The sequence below is a fragment of the Chelon labrosus genome (assembly GCF_963514085.1).
Source record: "Chelon labrosus genome assembly, chromosome: 10".
In the NCBI taxonomy this organism is placed as follows: Eukaryota; Metazoa; Chordata; class Actinopteri; order Mugiliformes; family Mugilidae; genus Chelon; species Chelon labrosus.
In genome coordinates this window covers 21,313,203-21,337,269 of record NC_140360.1, presented here as the reverse complement: position 1 = coordinate 21,337,269, position 24,067 = coordinate 21,313,203, and the positions used below count along the sequence as shown (strand labels likewise).

Here is a 24,067-nt window from a genome sequence, read left to right as displayed (position 1 = left end):
CTGCATTGTCATGTGGTCATAGGGTCAGGCAATGACCTCTAAATGAGTAAAGACATGCATAGTTGTCCTTCTAAAAAGAAACTATTCACATTGAAACATGGCACTTCACAGATGGGTACAGGTATGAAGTGTCTTCCTGTCAGAAAAAAATGTTGCTATTTTTTTGTACGTAGAGCATCGAAATCTGTGCCCCGAAACAGAACTTCAAAGCTCTCCTGTGGTTAGTTGCAGACATGCTGCAGTCAGGGTTGTCGCAGCAGAAAACCACATAATTTACTCATGGCTATGAAGTCAAAGTAGTAAACCACGGACTGTGCAGCTGCTTATAGTCTGATGCTGTCTTCTCACACTCACATACGCTGCTGTGTGTCCGGGCAGCACTCAGCCCATGTCCTCGGGCACTCTGGTCATAACCAATCAGAAAGATACAGGAAGCTGCGTCCAGTAACACTCCCCGCTACTCGCACGGACTACCCTGACAGACAAATTATCATCGGACATATAAAACAAGCTGGAAGGCTGGAAAAAGAAAGCAGACAACCTGAAAACAGCGCGCTGAAGAATCATTTGAGAGTACATCAGTGGTAAGTTCCTCATCCATTTTCACAATAATCCTCCAGGTCTTAATTTATTATACTAGTTTATATCTTCAGGATGAAAATTAGAATTTCTTCACAAGGGTTTCCCATGTAAAATAACTTGTTGTATATGTTTAATTGGACATCATTAGCATTTTTTTTTTTTTTTTTTACAGATTTTCTTGGAAGTAAAAACATTTAAATCTATCTCTAAACAATGTAATCAAGCTATTCATTCTTTTTTTTAGTGTCTATAACTGAATTCGTTTGGCAACTACGGACAAGCGACTGTGCAGCGGGGGGTAGATGTGAAAGACTCTGGCAAACTGAAAGTGTAGTGAGTTGTGAAATTATTGTCTCCATCCGTTTACATGGTTTGCTCATGTCTGCTTCATGTTCTGCTTCAGTCCTCATTTGACCATGGGGTCAAACAGATCAAATATGTCTGTCCCTGTCACTGCTAACTGGCCAGGGGAAAGGAAGGAAAAGGCTCGTCTGCGTGTGTGTTTTCACGTGTGTGTGTACGTGATTGTGTGTGCGTGTGCCACCAGACAGGCACAACAAAGACAGTTGGCAAAGTACATTCCATGGGCGTAGATGTGTTGCAGGAAATCCCACTCCCATTCCCGAAGGATCTAAATAGAAACACGCACATAAATAAATACTGAAAGATAGAGACAGAGATGGAGATAGACACAGCCAACAAAACAACACTATTGAGGTTATAAATTTAACTACATAAACATCCAGTACTAAAACCTAAAGTTTTTATTGGTTTTTGACATTTCTACAGACTAATTTAGTACTTCCTATACAGACATGTTGTCCAACAGTGGATCAGTTTCTAAATCTCTTGGTCTTCTCGTAGATTCTCAGGATTTCTGTGTAAAGTTCATGCCATGCACAGATATCCTCTGCACTCACACTGCGGGGCACCTAAATATTCAGTAGAGGGCAGCATTTATTTTCTAGCTGCAGTGAAGCCTTCTTATGCAATGTAGTGAAGAGTTCACGGTGTCAACTGCCTAATTTCAGTGTCTCATGTGACTTGGAACATTTTTTTTTTACATAATTGTGTGATATTCTGTGAACCTAAAACAAGGTCACCACAAACCTTCAGCAGAGTTAATGAGCTTGAATTTCAACCCCAGGGCCACAGAGCAATTACCATCCGTGTGGTTTTCACGACACGGTCCTGAGATGATCTCCATCCGGTGTGGATTAGCCGTCTGGAAAACTATTTGCTGCTTTAGTGTGCCGCCCTGCGCCGTTAATATTTGGTACGATGCAGACATAAATCCCTTAAAAAGTAAAATAAACCTCAGTGATGTGCTGCAGTGCACTAAAAAAAAATCGAGATAGTCACTTTGTCAGATACCATCAAACACTGTAGCAATATGTTCTTTTTGTTATCAGCCAAACGCTTGTGTTTACGTTCCCTCAGGAGGTCAGAAGAAGAAAAACTACATTCTTTCATCATGAACATTCCTCCTATGGCATCACAGAGCCACTGTGAGGCACTTGGAAAACACAGGGGCGTACACAGCTTAGCCAGGTTTCAAAAAATAGTTTGGGTTCATAATCACTTTCTACATGGCTTTGGGATAGCTGTGACTGAAGCATCCTCATGATTTGACGAAGGTCCAAGCGTGGTAAGCAGTGGCTGCTTTGTTCTAACCAATTTCAGGAGATACACCTCGCCGCGGTAGCTTTCATAGTACAGAGAGTGCAATTAGACTTGTGGTGTTGAACTGAGATGAAGAGATGTTGATATTCAATGGGTCTAGTCTTTGACAGCCATCATTCACTCACCACACGCTAATGGACTGAAGAAGAAAGGGGCAATGACTAAAGCAAAGGTGAGCAACAGGTGCCGGGTTTTAATAATAACGTATTCACAAGAGGCAGTTTCAGCGCACGGCTCTCTTACATCGTCCCAGCTGGCGGAGCAGCCAAAACTAAGCATGGAAAGCAGGCAGGAATGGATGTTATTTTCAGTGTGTGTCTTGTGGAAAGCCCTGGCAAACTGACTCAGACATTGAGGTCAGCACAGGAAGGGCAGCCCCACACTGGAACAATAGCTGGGATTTAAACAATTCTTACATAACGCTTCCAGCCTGCAGGATACAGTGAGCCATGATGCAGTTATAACTAGTGGTGCATGGGAAATTAAGTTAAATAAAGGGCTCCCTTGTCCCTGTTCAGCAGTCTGTAGATTTTCATCTGTTTGTTTTGCTTTAATTAATTAATGACGGGGGAAAGGCATGCCGGTGCATTACCATTTTTCTCCCTTGATGGTAGAAATAAATTATTATTATGTTTCACACAGGTTCTATTCACGCCATCATCTTCATGGAAGACCTGGTCAAATCAATCTGTTCGCCACGTAGGCGGTGTACACCAGAGCTGGGGGAAGTAAGTCTGCTTCATCTATAATTCAACACGAATTAAGACCACCTGTACTAGATCTGCATAAGAGTCGTGGAGAGTGATGAGACTACAGAAAGATAGCACACCTGTTGTACCTTTTATGATTCCATAAACCAATACTGTAACAGTTTAACACCTGTGCAAAGGACAAACACCATGTGATCAAACTTGTGAGAGCTAGAACTGGACAAAATGACCAGCGTGAGACGTTGAAGCACCGTTCCTCAACCCAAATTTCTTTCTGCCCTTGAAGCAGTTTATCTTTGCCTGCAGACCCACTGAGCCAGACAGCTGGACAACCTGATAAGTGTGTGTGCAGAGTTCTGCAGCTCCTGTGGGCTTTTCTGAACTCCTGCACTGAACAAACTAGACCATACAGTGCCTGAGTGGAACATTATGTCTCCTTTAATACCCTTGACTCACTCGTTTGAACCGAGGTGGACAGGTAGTGAACCTGTTGAGTGTGCTTGTGTGGATTCATTCAGATTTTTATCACATGTTAACTTCTGCTCAGAAATAAATCCATATTTCTGTCAGTCACATAGTATTTAGGTGTTATGTTCCCCACAGTTTTTTGCCATCTTTGAACATGGCATCTCTGCCATCTGTAAAGGAGCCTGATGAGACAGACATTTGTTTTAAAGTAAACTTAAGGACAAAATATTGAGGCCACACCCGCCCACATACACACGGAGTATGCCGTTGTCAAGCAAAACAAATCAAGCGCACTTTAAAGCGCACTTTAACTAGGTGGTTGAAATGCCGGAGAAGCCCGTTTCTCCGATGTAGTTCCTTGCCAAAGCCGCAGCGCGCACACGGCACACACGCAACTCAGCAACAAAGTGCGCCTGTGCTGCGAGGGATGGTTGGACACTACACAGCCCGTCCTCAGTGAGGCACGCACTTTTGTCGAGCTCTGAGTTTGGATGACTGCCACAGGGTCCTGCCTGGATCTAGAGGACAAAATGCGGAGTCCCGAGCCGACACCGTCGCCTCGTTCAGTCGTCTCTGCGCAGTAATGGGCGGCTGAAGCGCGGATCCACTGCGCTGCGCATAATGTCTGGAGGTGCCGAGTCCGTGTGCAGATCTTATGACTGGGAAACTTGCTCGTCGATTGTTTTGATGTGAGACAAGATGCATCTGTTTCGGAGTCACCATTACCAAGTTTTCCCAGACCGCTTCTCGGTGGAAACGCCGACCATACGGGGCATCAGCTGGGTATGCCACTTTAATCTTTGCATATTATACCTTAGAGATAACTGCGGAGTAGTTAGTGGAACACAGGCCAGAATTAGTCCACCGTGTGGTGCCACACAGAGATGATGATGGTGATAAAAAAGAGATGAAAATGACGATAATGAGCCACCTTAGTTTTGATGATCATAATCCGCCTCTCTCTTCCTCTACTGCCTGTTTCCTTCTTCTTTTCTTCTTAAAGAAATTAGAATATGACTCAGTTCATAAAGTGCAAATCTTAGATGCAATATACGACCTCTAAGATGTCACTTATTTTCTGTAAGTGTTCATTGACTGCCGGACAAGATGTTCAGTCACTAAAAGACTATAATCATAATTTCCCTGCGCAAATTGGTGTAGTACGTGTCTGACACACGGCGGCTTAATAGCTCTAAAAGCTCCAGGTTTTGTTAAAGTGGCAAGCATACAGCATGCAAGGAAATTGCGTCTAATTCATTTTGAGCAGGAGATGGAGAAAGTAATGTTAGAGAGTAAGGTGTGCTCAAGTGAACATGTTGAGAAAGATGTTCTTATTTTTGCTTTGCAGTTTATACTCCTACTCCATGCATATCAGATGGAATTAGTTGCTACTTTACAGTACTAAGACGCATGCATAGAAAACATAGACTTATTTGTAGATGTATCTACACCACAGTACACACAACTACACCACAATTTCTGAATTGAAATCAGTTGAGGTTGTTAGTTGTTAGATTTGTACTGTTGGCTTAAGAAACACTGTTGGCGTCACATTAGGCTGACAAGTTGTACCATTGTCAGTTTTTTTTTTTTTTTTTTTTTTAACAAATCAAACAATCACTCTATTAATTGAGAAAGTATTCCACATGTTAATCATTATGAAAGCCTGAATCATCAGCACTGATAATCTAATAGTATAAACTATGACAGCATAAAAGCCACGGTACATTCTTCTGATTTTACTCAACTAAATTAACACTTTTAATTTCGGGCCTTTACTTGCAATAGAGGATTGCAGTCTGCCATTAGTGCTTTGACTTAAAGTGTAAATCTGAATACTTCCTCGGCCTCTCATCTCCACTACGACACATTTCAGGTCCCTCAAAACATCAGCGTGCTTATAGTTCAAAAGTGCTTCCAAGTAGAGTGAAGTAGATTTCTCTATTGTGTTAGCAGCTCGGGTGTGGGGATACAGGAAGGTAACAAAGAGCTAAGTTTTTTTTTATTGTTTTTTATTAAACTCAGGTTATAAATAGTTTATTGTTTATTGTTCACCTTCCCTGCAACACCCCTGCTCAGTTTACAGAACAGTTTGTAGAAGAATGTGCAAAGGGGAGTGCTTTTTTTCCCAGGTCACAGGAAGACACAGAACAGTGTTGAAACTCTGGTTCTAAATTTACTTGACTTTTAAGTGTCACTGAGCCAGAGACAACCGTAAATCTCCAGGGACTGTATCCTGAGCTTCCTCCCATTATCAGTCAAATATCAGTGCCATATTTTAATAAGGTGGTTCGGAAGATAAATCTACATAAACAGACAATAACTGGCTATTGTCTTTGCGTTCCCCATCATGGCAGTCTGACACCTGAAACCAAACCACTGATGTTTAATGTAAAATGCTGCAAAGTGTCACGAGAACAGGTGTCATTGAACCAAAAGAGACTGTGTTTATTTTATTTTACACAGAATAACTTCAGCTCAGAGAAACACAGAGACTACGTTTATGTCCATTATAATGCTTGTGATTATATCTTGTGTTGTACTATACTGACACAAAAGCAGGGGGATCGGCCTCAGTAACAAGATTCATTTTGTAACTGTGCACTTCATATCTGGCTTAGTATTGCCCAGGGTTGCAGAGCTAATTTCTCCTAAAACAGTGTCCCTATTCCCTCTTCATTATTGTCCATTATCAAAATTAAGCCCAATTAAGGCATAAGCTCGTTCCTTCTCTGAGCACAAGACACAGCACTTCTTCAAACAGGGGCAAAACATGTTGCTGTCATCATTAGGAGATGCCACAGCAGCATCCCTCCTGCTCTTCTTGCTCTTGCATACCAGCGCTGTGACACGGAGACAAAGCAGAACGAAATACCTCACATGCAGAACATAAAGGTTCCTGACTGTGTCTGTGAGGACACTGGTTTCTCCACATTTTTATGTACTTGTGAGGCACATTGGTCTGATAAAACGATTCCATGCATATAGTTTCCTTCCTTTTCTGTCCCTGCAGACTTGCACTGAGACCTGTTTTTTTTTTTTTTTTTTTTTTTTTTAAGTTAAAGCGATTGGCAATCTGCCATTCAGGCTATAATCATGTGACGTAGCTGGCTGCACAGCCGGCCAGACATAACATGCCACAAAGTCTGCAGAAGGAGTGGAGACACCGATGTTTATCGGTAATGTGAAGACTTAATAACAACTGATTGATACCGTCAGCTACCGTGTGTGTCAGTGTAAAATATGCCATGTGACTTACTTATTTCTATTACACGCATATATTTATTTACATATGGATGTTGAATTTTTGTCCGAGCTGTCCATACAGTGCATGAGCACAGCATAAAGAGAGAATATCACATCTAATGTGGTACTGCATGCACTGCATACTTTGTCCTTGCAACATGGGAAATGGGACGAAATTAAAACTTGTATAAATAAATTTTCCTTAATTTTGTTTGGATCCAGACGAAACACTAATACTCCCACTCAACCAGATCTGGAGACAACTACTTGGTCATAACAGCTGCCTTGACAAGGCCCTTTATCGGTCTGTGACATAAATTCCCTGAAAGCAATTGCTTTTGGAATACAGGTGCACAACAGTGGCTGCAAGGCAGCCATAAAAACATAAAAATCATGGAACAAAGAGGAAGTCCAATTTAAGCCAAAGTTTAGACATGGGAATATGTTCATACATGGCAGCCAGTTTAAGTTAGAGATTTTATCTTGCAAGTGCAAAGAGTGTCTTAAAAAAGAAATTACGTGATCATTTTTGTGGTAACTGCTGCAACACATTTAGCAGTAAGTAAAAATAAAAACGTGAATGTAATGGATAGTTTGTGGTTTAACTGCGAGGCAACAGTCTATGTATTTTCCCTTGTTGTTGTGCTCTTTCCACCCACCTCATGGCGAACCCTTGACACCCACCCACACCAAGATGGAGACAATGGTACCACATCACAGGTTGAGATAATGCATTTGTTTTGACCTCCATCCAAATGAAAAGAAAATAATCTGGGCAGTCCAGCTTGGTTACATCTGTTTATTTGGTGCTACCACGGCAAGATTACCATCAATGGCCAGTCCAGCTAGTTCCTGTGTAATGAACTTCCAAACCAATTTGGCTGCTTTATTTGGTTTTAGATACAGAGAAAAGGCTCAGTGGGAATAAAGTCTCTTGTTCTGCTTCTCCTAGACTCCGCTGCCAGAGGCCCTGGATTCAAAGGACACCATGAAGCAGGTGTGTATGCCAGAAATGCTTTGGTGCATCACCTCCTCACGGCCGGGAGTAATCCAGTGTTCTCGCTGGTGTTTTTAAACTCCCTGTGAAGATTCCACAATGAGCCACAATGTCAGAGCACAAGCATGAAGAGTGCTGTAATCTGCTAAAACATTATTTTTTTTTTAAATGACAATTTAAGTATTAAGTTCTTCTTCTAGCTTTTGTAGTTGGTGTTAGTTATTAGTCAACACAATATACTGTATTATGTATTGTCCTTTGTATTTTCTATTTGAAAAATAGTTATGTCCAGGCATATACCAGGCTTCTTAACACCTGCCTGTCACTACACAAGTTGTCATTGCCTTTGAAACTTCCTTATTGTCCTGGTGGCGCTAAGCTTTACTGACCTCTGGTATCAACTAGAGTTGCAACGCTTGCATCCTCTCAAACTGCTGAACCTGCTCTTTTGTTGTTATAATATCCTGCATTACTACTCAAGCGAGCCTTAAAAACACATTCCAAGCAGTGCCAAGTAGTCATAAGGAGTCTAAAGGGCACTCCAAGGCCCACGGTTAATCGACCCTCCCCACCCTCCTGGGCCCTACCTCACCCAGCCCAGGCCCCTCGTGCTGCTTTATCTCAGCTTCTTCAACAGCATGCCAAGGAGAGAACCTTTAAAGCGCTGATAACACGGCTTGACATGGAAAGTGACTCCCGCTTAGGTTCGGTGGCCTCCCTGTGAGAGAACAAAGAGGTAGAGAGGAGGAGGGAGCGAGAGCATCTTTCAACTCCCAAAAAAGCAGTTCCTTGAATTTTTTTTTTGTGAGTGTGTGTCGGAAAGAGACAAACGAGGCGACAGAGTCTCTGAGTCTGCAGGAGGCAGGTGTTGCTAACCTCCGGGAGTTTTGTTTGGTTGCTTAGCAAGTGTTGGCTCCCATTCCTATAAGTCACTACAGAGCACCATACATAATGATAACACTGTTCTAGATATTGTTTATAGTAAGTTGATTGTGCTCCAACTTTTAGATGCAAAATGGTCTCCCTGTTTAGACATGAACACGTCAACACAGCAAACCAGAATTTGCCTTGATTGTGTTTGAAAAACATATTATTTGTGTAAAAATTGTCACGTTTCAGGCAACTACTAAAATATGAATAGATATTAACCTTTATAATGTGTGCTGAGATGGTACAGCAGGTTTGTGTTATTCAGGAAACTTTCCCATACACATCACACATAAAGCTCTGTTCTGATACACACTGGAAAACTGATGCCAAATGACCTCATTACCAGCCTTGAAATACACTTTACCGCATTTGTGTATTGGTGTATTGAAGGATGAATGCGTCGCCTTCAGAAGTGTGGTTTAGCATTTTTCTCACAAAGAGCTAGAGGAAAAAGTCAGTCCCAAGAACTGCATTAGGCCGCTTGTCATCTCACACGGTGTTCCTCTCTAGCTGCCTCTCACACAAACACAGCCCACTCGGGTCACAGAGAAACGTCTCGCCTACAAAGGTGACATGCAACCGTACTCATCATTCCACCCAACAAAAAGACAGAGGCATGAAATTACCCCACGTACTACACACTTCAGAAGTCAGGATCAGATCGAAGTTAAAGAGAATAAGACAGGGAGTAGGTCATGTCATTGTGCTGCAATAAAGATAGTTACAACCATATACAAGGCGACTGTCTGTGCATGGCATCCGCCTTGCTAAAGAGTGTTTGAGCGAACTGTACAGACTGGACAGCTGTTCTCTTGCAAGCTTTGCAAAAAAGTCTATAGTCATTTAAGACCAAAGATAAAGATTATATATGTTTCACAATTTCAGTGTAAACCGATATGAAGTTGAATATTGAACTTTACATCTTCAGTCATGAGGCACTTATTAGATCCAGGCTCTTGACTATAAAATGACCTCAGCAGCAGAATGGACACCAGTCATAAAATAGGTTATTACCGCTTGTCCAAACCTTACAGATGGCTCATACATCAGTGTTGACTGCTGCGCACTGGCTGAGTGTGTATTGTACTTTGTGTCAGTGACTGGCGCACCTGTGGGAACCATGTTTGCTCTGTAATTTGACTCACTTGAAACAATTACCCGTGGGTTATAGTTTGTTGTAGATAACGTGATTAGGTGGCCTACGCAGAGACGATACACAGCACAACGCACGGTTAGCCACGGATCTGAAGAATGACAGAAATAGAAAATGAAAATAAATTATTACGTTTTCGCATGACTGCCAGGATTAGCAGCGAGGGACGGGCCTCTTGGTGAAATATGGCTCTTGATATTGTTTTTTTAAGGACTAGGTTAGGTAATGGAAAATGTCCTCATCAAGAAAATGAGTTGACATGCCTGAGAATGCGACTATGGGAGTCTTGGGAGAAAATGGGCCCCTGGGAATACTGGTGACCTCAAGATGCATAGCTCCAGTAGGGCACAGCAGACGCCTCAGGGTACATTTACTCCGTTGATGTCAGGTCTGGGAAGAGGCCAGTGTGGGGTTGATAGGTTGGAGCGTGCTCTGTGCGGTGTTACCCACAGTAGTCAGTTATAGTTGTGTTTTATAATTAGCTGTCCAGTGTGAACTTGAATCTGGCAACCACGTGTTGTGACCTCTAACCAGGACTAAGAGCAAAGGTTGCGCTCGCGTCATCTAGACACGAGGTCATGAGGTATGTCAAAGGCCGTCAGGTGTTTACACATCCTGACAGAGCGTTCATGCGGTTTACGACACTGGCTTCCTTAAACTCCACTCGGCAAGAAATAGTATAGGAAATGCTCTTTTGTGCTCATCTCAAGACCACCACCTTGGGCAAACAACAGTGTCTTGAGGAAAAACCGAAGCACAAACAACCAACCGTCTGAGTCACTCGTGTAATCACAAGACACGGAGGAGGCGTCTGAGGGGGAGTCAAACAGGGAGGAGGAAAGATGAAAGTTTCTGCCACCGTCAATCATTCATGTAGTAAATATTGCCGGCCAGCAGATTTAATCTAAATTGCTTTTTAAACACGAGCAGAGCATTAACCGTGAAAAGCCCTGAAATAGGCACATTAGAGCCACAAACAAAACACAGTCTTGTTACATAAGCTACTTTCTGCATCAGTGGCTGACAGGGTTTGCACCACTGCCTGTTTATTTACACAGGCATTTGTGGGGCATTTATTTTAAGGATAAAAAGCCAGTCATCTTAACTTAAATAAATACATTTAGATGTGGGCGCTTGGTATAGGTGGTATAGCAAAAGGCTAGGTTCAGGTTAAAAGTTGTGGAAAGTGTTATGGTTACGCACGTAGTGGTAGTTAGCTGTGGTTGGGGTAGGTTTCCAGGAAATGAATATGAATCAGTGTATTGTCCCCTGTTGTGATGGAAATACACAGTGAGTGTGTGTGTGTGTGTGTGTGGGGGGGGGGGGGGGGGGGGGGGTTCAGAATGAGGGGGTAAAAGGGAAAACATGTTGAGGTTGGTCAGAAAGTAAAGGTTGCTGTGGCTACGCGCCAAACAGAGAGCTAGCTGCAGACGCTGGGAACTCAGAGAGGTGTGGGGGAGTTTATAACGCAGCCGTTTTTAACACATTCTCACCTCCCCGCAACCCACACACACTAGATTACACTCCGACGCCTTCAGAAATCTCCACGCTTGCGGCTGACGTACACTACATCACACACGATCTGCACGCTGAGGGGAAATGCAATAAAATAGGCCTCACTCATTTTCACATTTGTTTCTTTGGCTGGCTAACTTCTTGTTTGTCGCCGTCACAGAATGTTGGCCGTTTCAGTAAACAAGACCATCTGTGACACGTATCCTCCTACTTCATGTACACTCTCTTGCACTCACTTTTATTTGCTTCACAAAAGGCAGACACTTAACCTTCTTTGTTCGTGTCTGTTAAGTTTCTTTCAGATCGTGTCGTGAAGGCGGCCAGATCAGTGATCAGCGTTATGATGGGGAGGAACCCTGGTCTAATCCGAGATCGAAAGTATCACCTGAAAACTTACAGGTACCCACACTGATGGTGTGACTCCTTTTGTCTTGAAATAGGACAGTGTCCAGAAATGACATGCAAACTGATGTGTTAAACTTCTCTTGCAGACAATGCTGCTCTGGTAAGGAACTTGTTGACTGGCTGCTAAAACAAAACGAATGTCTCCAATCGAGAAGTCAAGCAGTTGGAATGTGGCAGGTCTTGGTGGACGAAGGAATCCTTGTTCATGGTAAGAAGTGAAGATGTGGCCAGCAGCCACAATAAGGGACAACTTAACATAATATTTATCACCCGTCAGACGAGCTCATGCATAAACTGTAGAAGAGCACGGAATAGCTCCATAAATAAAACTTGTCATTTAATATTCTCTGATGAGTGATAGCTCTCAAGAATTTCCCACAAGTGCCTAAACAGCTTGAAATCTGGAGACAGAGTCCAGCCATGTATGTTTTGCAATGCGTTCTCACTCAGACAAGCGTTCGCTAACCACTTGTGCTTTTTGGACGAGGCACTGTCTTCCTGGAAGAGTGCACTCCAATCAGGACAGAAATGCTCCCTCATCAAACGAAAGGAATCACTCAGAAAGCATTTTCACTTATTTCCATTTCATTCATTCATTCACTCATCTTCTGTAACCGCTTGTCCTGTGAGGGGTCACCCCCAGCTAGAGTCTATCCCAGCTGTCATTGGGCGAGAGGTGGGGTACACCCTGGACAGGTCGCTAGTCTATCGCAGGGCTAACACAGAGAGACAGACAACCTCATTTTAATTTCATTCAGGAGTTTTACAAAACTCCTACATGACTGATGGTTAAAATGTACCCATTTACTTATTTTTGTGCTTGCTTTTCTGAACTAATCTTTTGGGTCTGTTAGTTAAATCACCCAGCTTTATGTAACCCCTTCCCTTATGTAACCCCAATTCAACGGTCTTCTTCCTCTTTTGTGTTCCGTCTCAATCAAGTGAAACATGAGCTGAATTTCCTCGACAAGGACACCCAGTTCTATCGCCTCCAGGAGTCTGACTTTTCCCTGAATCACACAAATGAGAAGGAGTTGGAGGACGAGCTCCAGGAAGGCCTGTCTCTGCTGTCTCAGCTGGGCCCCGACGCCCTGCTCACCATGATTCTGCGCAAATGGTCAGTACGTTTACACGTTTCATCAGGATTACTCATAAAACCTGTTGAGTGTGTAGCATGTAGCACTGCCTTGTCTTGTCAAGAAAAGCCTTTTCATTTTTCTTTTGTATATACAGCCTTGTAAGATTCACGCATCAGTTCAAAGGAAAGTGTACAGTTTATTTATCATTACTGATTCTCTCAACTTGCCCTGTGTTCAGCCCCAGTCAGAGGAGTGCTGAGGACCTGGAGGTCATCTACGAGGAGCTGCTACATGTCAAGGCTGCCGCACATCTCTCCACCTCAGTAAGTCACCATAACTGTTTTGTCATTATTAAAGGCTCTACAAAGATATATATTTTTTTTTTATTTAATTTAATCTTTTAAATTACTCTGATGACACATATTTTTGAATAATGACAACTGCTAACGATAGACTACCACTGTACTCGCATGTACTGTATACAACTGATTAGTAAATCCTTGACATTATACTAAGTGAAAGAAACCATGCCACACATAGTTCTCATAATTCTTGCATAATAATTAGGCGAGAATGAAAAAGAAAAAGTCAACAAAATCATGCATTCATTTGTGACCCTTCAAATTCTTTGAAACCAAACAACCACTGGACTTCTTCTCTTGCCCTGTAGGTGCGTAAGGAGCTAGCAGCAGTGCTGGTCTTTGAATCACATGCCAAGGCCGGAACAGTCTGTGAGTCTGACAGCTTTGCTGACGTTTGACCTTGACACAGAGTCTTGCCACACACACACAAAGACAATCACCGTTTTATGGCGTAGCTGAACTGTGCTACTGATGTTTTGATGTGTAGAAAACGCCCTCTTAACATGTTCTTCCGTGCAACGCCCCCTTTCACTTACATCATCTGCAGCAAACCCTGTATAACATTAATGATTTGTTTGTTTACTGGAGGCAGCTGCAGGTGTTTTTTTCCTTCACATTTCTGCCTCTTATATAATAAAGCCAATTATGGCAAGATGCCCAGTAAGCATGATTGTTGTGATTATTCCCTCAGAGAGGCACGTGTAAATGACTAATGTTGATGATGACAGTCTTTTTTTATTTGTGTGCGTAGTGTTCAGTCAGGGGGATAAAGGCACCTCCTGGTACATCATCTGGAAAGGCTCTGTAAATGTCATCACACACGGGAAGGTAAATCCATCCACTGCTTCCAAATAAACAAATGAATCCTGCTAACTGTCACTATTAAAGGTCCTCTGCAACTGACTGAAAGTATAAAGCAATGTTTCGTGCACGCAGGGTCTGGTGACCACATTACATGAGGGCGAGGACTTCGGGCAGCTCGCTCTGCTGAACGACGCACCCCGCGCTGCCACCATCATCTTGAGAGAGGACAACTGCCATTTTCTGCGGGTGGACAAACAGGACTTCATACGGATCCTCAAGGTTCATCTGACTGCTTCATTTCTACATGCGTAGCACTATGATCTCTGTGTCATGAACAGACTGTACATGCTCACTTGTCGGTCTATTAGGCATACTAGTGAAAATGATGCATTCTAATAAAACAGTCCTGCACTAAATACAGGTTTAATGACGGTTACTGTATTCTGCATTTGTGTAAAATAACTGAAAGAGCTGTTGATTCAATTGTATTTTCATTTAGGTGGTTTTTAGGACTATGCAATTGTATTGTCTTGTACCGACACGTTTAAATTATATTGACAGCCCGATTCTAGTCAGTGGGCTAGGCTAAATAACAATTTTGAGTTTAATACAGCCCAATTTTACAGCACTGAATAATATAAATGGGGATTCAGTACAGGACTGTTACATGAGAATACATTTGCATTTCACTACCGTACCTAATCAATTGGCGAGTGAGTGTTGGTCGTTCGTCTGGTGGTCCTTTTCTTTGTAAAGTGAGATCCGTAAATATCCTAAAAACATAATTTTAACTGGGTCCTCATGCGTCTCTGTCCTTCAGGATGTGGAAGCTAATACAGTGCGACTGCAGGAGCACGGGAAGACTGTGCTGGTGTTGGAGAAGACCGCAGACTCCTGCGTGCAAGGGGGAGCGGGAAACAACAGCAAGTGAGAAATTCTGACGCACTCACCTCTGAGAAAACACGACCTCACGAGCAGGCTCACCATCATTAAGACACTTTACCTGGGTGTGGGCAGATACATATCGTGCTATTGCCTTTGTCATGATAAAAAAGGGCAATTATACAGAGCTTTTTGTCAGATGTATTTGAGGTCTTACTAATGGAGCATTATCTGACTTCGAGAAAAGAAATGGACTTTAACCTTGCCTTGTTGAATGACTTGTTATCAGGCTTGAAGCATTAAAGGTGAATTAAAGTTGACTTCTTATTTAGGTCGCACTTGAACACACTTCCCCGTGTGTCTCTCTTTACTTGCACATCTACGTAACACAGCAATCTCCACCCCACTAAGGAAGCAAACTTTATTGTCAGTGCAATTTTACATTTTTTTGGCCTGGTGCCATTAGGCAAGGAGCCTTTAAATGTAGTTTTAAATGAGTTATGACGCAGACGCCATATGTGCAAGGCATTTTAAATGCGAACAAAAGACTTACGATCTGAAACAGACTGAACACCACTGTCCACTCAGCTGTGATATACTGCTGCCAGCGTGCCAAGTGTTGTAAACACAGAGCTGGACAAACTATGCAATGATTACGTCAGGAGTCGTTTTCTGCTTCTTCTTTTTGGGATGGTTATCTGTTTACGTTTACGCAACCTGATAATACAAGTGTATTTAATAAGACAGTGCCCATAAGTTTTTTTATTGATTTATTTTACCAAGATAGTTGTGCTTGTTTAGCATTTAGTAGGCCAATGCACTAAACAAAGATGTTTTAGCGGTACAGTACTTTCTAAAGACCACTTGCAAACTTGTACACTTAATTTTGTTTAAATGTATAAGCAGCCAGACTGTAATTATAAATGCAAACAAATCAGCATGATGTATTAGGCAATGCAAAGAAACAAAAACCATGGTTTTCTGTCATGCTCTGTGCAGGTACACAGTCATGTCAGGAACACCCGAGAAAATCCTGGAGCACCTACTGGAAACGATAAAGTTGGATTCTAATGGAAATGACGCCATAGGTGGAGCATCTTCATTTCTTTCACTGTTTGTGAGGGATTCATGACATCCAGGCCAAGTCAACTAGTTAGCCAACAGCATGTGATGTTTGTCTCCCTGCAGATCCCTGCGTGAGCGACTTTCTGCTTATTCACAAAGTCTTCATGCCTTCCAACCAGCTGTGTCCCGCCCTGCAGCACCAATATCCTGTCATGGTCAATAATACTGATAACAGTGTTGGTGGTGCTAACAATAAGGACTTATGAGGGCAGTGTCTGCTGTTTAAAAAAAACAACAACTGTGTAATTGTAATTTAATGCTTCTTTAGACTCACGCTACTTATTTATTTGTTTGTTTGTAAAGCTTGTTTCGTTATTCCCTTAACCGTCACCGCACTTACCAGGCAGAGCTCTCTGATGGCTCAGATCAGGAGAAGGCTGCCTATATTCTCAACACCAAGCAGAAGGTAGTGAAGCTGATTGGCCAGTGGGTGGCACTGTTTGGCCTTCTGCTCAAAGAAGACCCCATTGCTTTTGAGTTTTTGGAGGTAAGGCACTTTGGAGGCTTGGATTGATTGAAAAACATGCTTATTTCAATGAATTTCAAGAAAATTCACATTGTCAACAGTTAATTTATTTAATTTCTATGTTTGGGGCGGAACCAGAAGTTTAAAAAGGAGGTGGCAGCTGATTACCGTCTGTCCAGCATGCTGAAGGAACAATTTCGGGAAAGGAGGAGAACAAAAGTGTACGTATTATATGGTAATCAACACAATTCTCAAGTCATAAATGTTGTGGCCTAATCATGTTTAATGCCTTGACAGATTGGAGAATGGATATCACTCACTGAGCAGGGTAAGCTTTGCTTGGAGATACATTAGAAAACAATTTGATTGCCATTCTGATGTGATTTGTCAGTTTAATGCCTTGCTGACTCACTCTGATGCTATCGACAGAGCCAGCAATTCGACTGGTTTGCCAACAGTGAGGAGCCAGTGGGAAGGTTACAGCCAATCAGAGCACAGGATAAAGGTGAGTAAGGCATTTAAACAGGCCGATCTGATCAGTCGCTCGATCAAATCGTCAACGATATGTCAAAACAAAGAGCAATTACCTCACTCTTCTTTCGGTGATATTTACGAGAAAGACATATTGCCACACATCATTACTCACGTCATCAAACATCCTATCTTGGCCTCTGTCCCCTCTCGGTGCAGTGCTGTATGAGATCTACAGGCCAGACAACAAACCTCTCACACTGATGCTTCCAGTGAACACGTCTGTACAGGACGTGATGTCAGCGATCGTCAAACCTGGAGGAGATCACATCCTGGTCAAAATGAATTCCACAGGAGGTGGGTTTCATATTAATGGTCTTTTTTTTTCTTTTTGGATGTTCATAGCAGATATTTTTCATTTAAATGTCCTGGTGCTCAAACATTCTCAGAATAAAGCATTTAGATCTGAGAATGAATTCAAAGTCCCGTCTAGCCTGAGTCATGTTCATAGATTTTCTTTTCCTGCTCTTTGTCTGTTCATTATGCTGAAAATGAGTTTTTGATATATTCCTGTGAAACACACGCAGAAAGAGCTCAGTTAAAGCTGGATGCCACTGCAGTCTACACCGCCCTGGGACTCAACGAGAAACTGTTCATCTGCACAAGTAGCCAAGTGGAACAACTGGTGAGGAATAGGTGTCCTCTGTGTCTTTTAAATTTTTATATCTAGGGAAATTAATCTCTTCAGACACATTCTTCTTACATATATAATTTATAATGGTGAGTTGGGCATGATGGTTTGGTTCAACGCAGCTTTCCTGCCAGTAAGGAAAGCCATAAAATGCACAGTATAGCATCCTCTCCCTGCTGATTTTCTTCTCTCTCTCTCTCTCTCTCAGATGCCACTGAAGGAGCAGCAGGGTCCAGAGCAAGGAACAACTGACATCCTTGAGCAGATGGGCTCCAAAGACATTGCCAATGAACTCACCAATTACGACTGGGAACTATTCACTGCCATGCATGAGGTAACTCGGGCAGATTAGACGTCTGAGCACAGCATATAAATGACATCTTTACGCATAAAAACACCTCTATAGAGGCAAGTCTGTCATCACAAGTAAATGTGAAACTGCCATTCAGACAGTTGATGGCTCACTGATGTATCTGAGTCACACACCGTGGCACCCATATCTTTCAGACCATCAGATCATCTGGTTCAGCGCTAGCACGCTTCACGTGTTCCTGCCTCAACAAACTTCCCTGTCTCTGATTTACAGATTCCACACTATGTCTATTTCATGTCGGTGGTTGTGACTCATTGCCCCCGTCTCTCCAGGTGGAGCTTGTCTACTACATATTTGGGCGTCATAAATTTCCAGGTGCCACCACAGCTAACCTGGAGCGGTTTGTGCGTCGCTTCAATGAGGTGCAGTACTGGGTGGTGACTGAGCTGTGCCTCTGCGAGGACCTGGTGAAACGGGCTGTTCTGCTCAAGAAGTTCATCAAGATTGCTGCTGTGTAAGCGTTTCTTTCACCCGACACTGTTCAAAAATGAGGCACAAAAACATACTGCGCATTTTCTGTATCTGTGTCATGAGGGTTTCACCACTGCCCTGCCCCCCTTAGGAAACTAGCGTAGGGATCTGTCAGACTGACAATCAAGAGGAATCTTAATTAATTATTACAAGCCTGTGGGGGCAGTGCTATGATCTGGGGTTGCTGCAGAGGCTCAGGTCTCGGTTCAGCAACATTATGTGTCCAAAGAATGAGGTCAGCTGACTACCTGAATATACTGAATGACCAGGTTATTCCATCAATGGATTTTTTTCTTCCCTGATGACACGGGCATATTCCAAGATGACAATGTCAGGATTCAAGGGGCTCAAATTGCACAGACAATGCAGTGAATGTGTTGTAATCAAAGCTAAAGACCCAAAGAAATATTAGAGTGTGTGACCTTGTTTTGTGGCCAGGCGGCGTATCTCAACATCTGTTGCCCTGGAATTATGCCAATATCTTACTGATCCCTTGGCTTTTCTTCTAGCACCACCAGCAGCTCATAATTTCCTCTTATTCAGTAAAACACCTCAGATGGATTGGTACAAAGTTTTGTTCTGACATTTATAAATCCTAATGACTTTAGTGGTCCCCTAGCTCGTTTTTAGCGCCACCCCGAGGTTGACATTTGCGCTCTTTGAGAGTAATGTCTTAACTATAACTGTATTAAAGTAATTTAATACAGACATTCATGTACCTCGCATGAGTCATTGTAATAATATAAACAAGCTTCCGATTGCCAGCATTAGGTATTTTTTTCAATTAGACAAAATGAAAGTGCTTTGTGTTATTTAGCAAATGATAGTCTGATTATACTTTTTACTAAACTAAAACTTCTACAACCAGCCCACAGGACCACTGGGCTTACATTCTCAGACTGCATGACTGTATTGTTACTTTTAGTGCCTTTTCTAAATGCTGTACAATCCTTTATCACTTGAAGCACTTGTCAGTCTGAGACCCAGTTGTTCACAGCTCTCTGTCCTCTGTGTTGCAGCTTAAAGGAGCAGAAGAATCTCAATTCTTTTTTTGCCGTGATGTTTGGTTTAAGCAACAGTGCAGTGCAAAGGCTTTACAAGACCTGGGAGGTGAGAAACCTCAGGCTGCAACATTCATGATGATGAAAGATATTACTGGATATATACTAAATAATACTTTGGTAATGACTTGTGTGACATTTTACGAATCTGTTACAGAGAATTCCCAGCAAGACAAAAAGAATTTACTGCGCTTATGAGAGACTGATGGTAAGTTATGCTGTGCTCTCTTTAAAATGTACAAAGTACTGTTCACAATATCAAGTATTCTGTTTAACACTGAAAGGCAGCTTCCCTCTTTTTAACTTTGTGTGCTGCCATAAACACTTCTGATGGTGCTATGTTTTCTGGTTCTGTTAGGATCCTTCACGCAACCACAGGGCCTACAGACTGGCAGTGGCTAAACTCAGTCCTCCTTACATCCCCTTCATGCCTCTTCTGCTGAAAGGTAACAGATGGCGCCGTAACCCAACCATGAATCTACAGGCACATTTAACTAAATTATCTGGATATTAATTGCTTCTGTTTCTTTCTCTACCCAGACATGACATTCATCCATGAGGGAAACCCAAACTACGTAGAAAAACTGGTCAATTTTGAGAAGATGGTATGACAGATTTTCTCTTTATTTTTTTCATATTCATTATGGTGTAACTGTTTTATCCCAAGAGGTCGATTTGAAATATTGTATTTTCCTCCTCTTATCATAGCGAATGCTCGCCAAAACAGTGAAGATTGTACGAGAATGCAGAAGCCAGCCTTACGGTGAGTGATCCAGTCAAGCTTGTTGTACGAGATGGGCATTATGTTCACTCAGGGAAGGTCAAATAGTTGCACATGTATGTTGGAGCAGTCATTTTTTTTGCTTTTGTATAATGCATGTTAGGTAACTAAAATTTTCTGTCTCCTCTGCAGTGCCTTCATCGCCACAGAGGGGCCTGGCTGATCGGATGTTTCTGGAAGGGCCTTCTACGCGCATATCTACATGTAAGCCACATCTGCCATATCATTACCCATATCCGGCTGTAGTCCCTCGGGACAGTTTTTCTTTCTACTCAGTTTTAATTTGACCTTTATTATTCAACATTTAAATGCATTCAGACATGATTTCTTCCATGATTTCAGGCTCAGAACACGGCCTCCCTCTGCGGAGTCCCAGCAGCATCAGACATTACATTCAAAACCTGAGGGTGATTGACAACCAGCGCAAGCTAACGCAGCTATCGAGAACGCTCGAATGCTAGGACATCAACCTGCAAAAAAAAAAAAAAAAAAAAAAGACTGCAAAACTGTAGCAAAATCGTGACCAGAGAACGGACTGTAGCTGGATGTACAAACCTTCCACACTTGCCTGGACAGGAAGCGTATCTGGATGTGGAGAGTGCCATGGACATTTACTTTAATTCAAGGAGCTTGGACATTCACAGGGACACATTTTGCGCGACGCTGCTTTCGGAGTGAAAACGTGCTGTTTGCACAGTAATGACCTCCAATGCCGAACCAGAGAAAATTAATCTGTCCACAGGAATTGTGGGACACATTTTATCCGACATGCCTTACTTCACAGCAGTGTGCAAACATTCGTAGTGATCCTTGCAAAAAGGCAACATCACAACATGTACAGCTAAGTATTCCTCTTTTTTTGGTGTCAGAATTCATTTTATGTGACATTTCGTACACCGCTGTCTGTGGAAGAATCACACAGATGATTACACAAAAGGGCCATAAGAACACAATCTGTGCCGCAACTCATCACTTTAGGTCAGTTTGTCGTGCAATTGTGTTTTCACATTAAAACTAATATATAACTGACATGCATATAATTTAATACAATGTTGTTTTCTAAATAAATTATTTTCCCAGGTAAGCGTATTCAATGAAAGCACAAGACTTTGTAAAAAGGGAAACATTTTTTATTTAAAGGACAAACCGTAACAGGTAAAAATTGACGTCCAAAAGAGCCCCCCCACCCCACCCTTCCATCTGACACAAAAGGTTTCCCCAATATGGGGTGAGAAAAATTCACAACAGTTATCACTTGAATTCAAAACACTCTCCTTATCATAAATATATACAACATCATTTTGAAAGTCCCAGAGAGTGAAAACGGGGTGAGACATGTTAAAAAATATTTTTTAAAAAAACAAAGTAGGAAAAACCAGTGCCTTCTCCTGATGTAACCATGGAGGAAGTAGTAAAAATGATCCCCTGTCATTATAAATAATGGGCTGCCATGTTCAGTAAAGAATTTTCAGACAGTGTGATAAAAGATTTAAGTCAATTACCAAATGGGGATTTTGTGGACCATCTGACAAACTGTAAATCACAATCCAATGAGAGGAGGTGTACGAAAAGTGTGTAATGCAGAAAAAATGGATAACAGATGGTTGGTAAAAATGTGCTGTTTGGACAGGTGCAACAGCAGTGCACATAAAGTATGTCAGCACAGCCAAGTTCAACTCAGCTATGTTGGTTGTTACGGTGGTTGTTTTGCCCGTGTCAGTCTGTGCTACAAATATCAGTAAGATAAGGAAGGTAGTCCAGAGGTGAAGTGGGAAAATTCCTTTAAAAACCCTTGAAGTATGCTTAGTGAGAAAGCAGGTGAGAAATCACATAAACACAAAGTTCTGGTTTGTCACAACGCCATCACAAATAAAACCAAAGAAAGCACGGTGATATTAAAGAGAGTTAATATAAATATTGCACTTCCAAACAACATTTACTTCCCAGTGCCTAGTTGCTATCCCTTTGTTGGAGGTATTTATTCTATTGTGTTTAATTGTAACGCACAATTGCTTAACCTCAATTATCTCAAGCTACAAATGTGATAAACGGGACTAGGCAGTGGGAAAAGTAATAACCATACACAAAACAAACATTCATAAATATACCATTCACACAAATGCATGTACACATGGAATCACATGTGCATACATGCGCGCACTCACAACCCTATTTCTAATCGACAGACAATACGTATTTACATTTAAGGCACATGAAAAAAACCTATTTACATGACAAAAGTAACCAACACAAGGCATTTTAATGTTTAGTCCCTGTAGCCGTTTGGTTGTGGGATGACTTCAGCCTCTTCTTATCCTAAACATGGGCAGCTTTTCCTCAAAAAGACAATCAAAAATACAGTATCTCACAGTAACACACACTGTAAGCCGAAAGGGGATCCTTCGCTCTTTAGACTTCTGTCAAGGCTACAACATCGCTGATTGTCACGTCTTTCGTTAAACACATATTATCACGGCCACCAACTCTAAGCCATTTCCCCCAAGCATCATTTGCTTGCTCATGGTCTCCGTTCAGAATGAGCTCAACCCAAACCAAGCAGGAGTAAAGACGGCAAAATATCCTTGAGGTGAACACTACTTATCGACAGAAGCACCACACTGCTTCAAGCCTTGAATGAGGTTTCACAGGTCTGTGGTGGTTCCAGTCCCATCCCAGTCCACTACACTACACTACAACGACGATGCCAGCATTGGTAACTCTGAACACAGACATATAGGATTTAAACAAAGTGATCAGTAGGAGTCAAATACTAAACTCAAAGGAAGGTCAGTCAGTCTGTGGTGTCTTTGGAATAATATCAGTAGATTTCCTTTGAGTGCAAAAAGAACTTAACCAAGCACTGTCCACCAACCTGAGGCAGAGAGAGATCATTTTCATGAACAGTTGAGAAACATCCATCTATGCATTTTCAGTACCCGCTTTTCCTGTTCAGGGTTGCGGGGTGGTGGAACCTATCCCAGCATGCACTTGGCAAACATCAGGGAAACACCTCCGACAGGTCGAGGCTTGAAAATAATAATAAAAGTGATAAAAGCTGAGCTACTACAGATTTGGCTATTAAATATATAAATGTCTATGCATGTAGCGTTGCCTTTGCTAAAGCAAGATTAAAGCCAGGGTTTCACCTGAAATCTGTTTACTAATCTTCTCCTAACAAAACCTTGTGATCACGGCAAATCAAAAGAATACTCTCAGGCCTCAGCAGGCAGCGCATTTCACAGCTCCTGGATGCCACAAGCAACATATGGCCATATCCTGTCAGAGGCAGCAAACGCCGATCATTAGCACCAATATAAAGCAGTTAAAGGGGTGTTAGCAAACTCTCCTTCAAAAGAATACACAAACAAAAGTAAACCAAACACGTATTTGGCTCGCGCTTCTTTTGCCGTCAACTTTTTTTTTTTTTTGGTTGTAGAGTCTAACATTAGCCATAAGGCATTTAGAAAAGTTCTATTTCACAACAATCCCAACCTGCCAACAAACAAGACATAAATTAAAAATGAAAGAAAAAAAAGAAACATTCATTTGGCTTTGAGCTCTTTGGATTTTTGTCCTCCTCTAGTGCAGCACAGTGGAGTTCCAGTAGTCTTTCTTTCGTGTAACTCTTCAACTGCTTTCTGATTAACTCTACATGTTCCATCTTGTTTCTCCATTGCAATCATATGGCCAGGTACTGTGGTTCTTGTAGCTCTAGGGGGTCGTTTAGGCCTCAGAGGCGGCCTGTGGTTTGAGTTCTGCTTTCTCCATGGCTGTGCCGTAAGGCAGAGAGCGCTTGAAGAAGCCGAACTGCA

The 24,067-nt window shown here is 42.1% G+C and overlaps 2 protein-coding genes across 2 annotated transcripts in view; one reads left to right on the top strand and one right to left on the bottom strand.

Moving 5' to 3' along the window:
• The first annotated feature begins 2,747 nt into the window (after positions 1-2,747).
• rapgef3 (Rap guanine nucleotide exchange factor (GEF) 3) lies at positions 2,748-21,335 on the top strand. Its single transcript, XM_084553577.1, has 27 exons — positions 2,748-2,993; positions 7,642-7,686; positions 11,577-11,683; positions 11,776-11,897; positions 12,632-12,806; positions 13,007-13,091; positions 13,439-13,499; positions 13,882-13,958; positions 14,067-14,213; positions 14,755-14,861; positions 15,816-15,904; positions 16,005-16,090; positions 16,285-16,428; positions 16,546-16,628; positions 16,705-16,735; positions 16,837-16,912; positions 17,098-17,235; positions 17,466-17,563; positions 17,778-17,903; positions 18,215-18,396; positions 19,433-19,523; positions 19,632-19,682; positions 19,833-19,920; positions 20,015-20,079; positions 20,183-20,237; positions 20,388-20,459; positions 20,598-21,335. Exons 1-27 carry the CDS (start codon positions 2,895-2,897, stop codon positions 20,714-20,716), a joined length of 2,619 nt encoding a protein of 872 aa, XP_084409703.1. The 5' UTR covers positions 2,748-2,894; the 3' UTR covers positions 20,717-21,335.
• Positions 21,336-21,453: 118 nt separating this feature from the next.
• The window catches only part of itga5 (integrin, alpha 5 (fibronectin receptor, alpha polypeptide)), a 31,524-nt gene continuing 28,910 nt past the window's right edge, over positions 21,454-24,067 (bottom strand). The window contains exon 30 of the mRNA XM_084553575.1: positions 21,454-24,062. Coding sequence (XP_084409701.1) covers positions 23,979-24,062 — 84 coding nt within the window. The 3' untranslated portion in view covers positions 21,454-23,978. The remainder of the gene's footprint in view (positions 24,063-24,067) is intronic.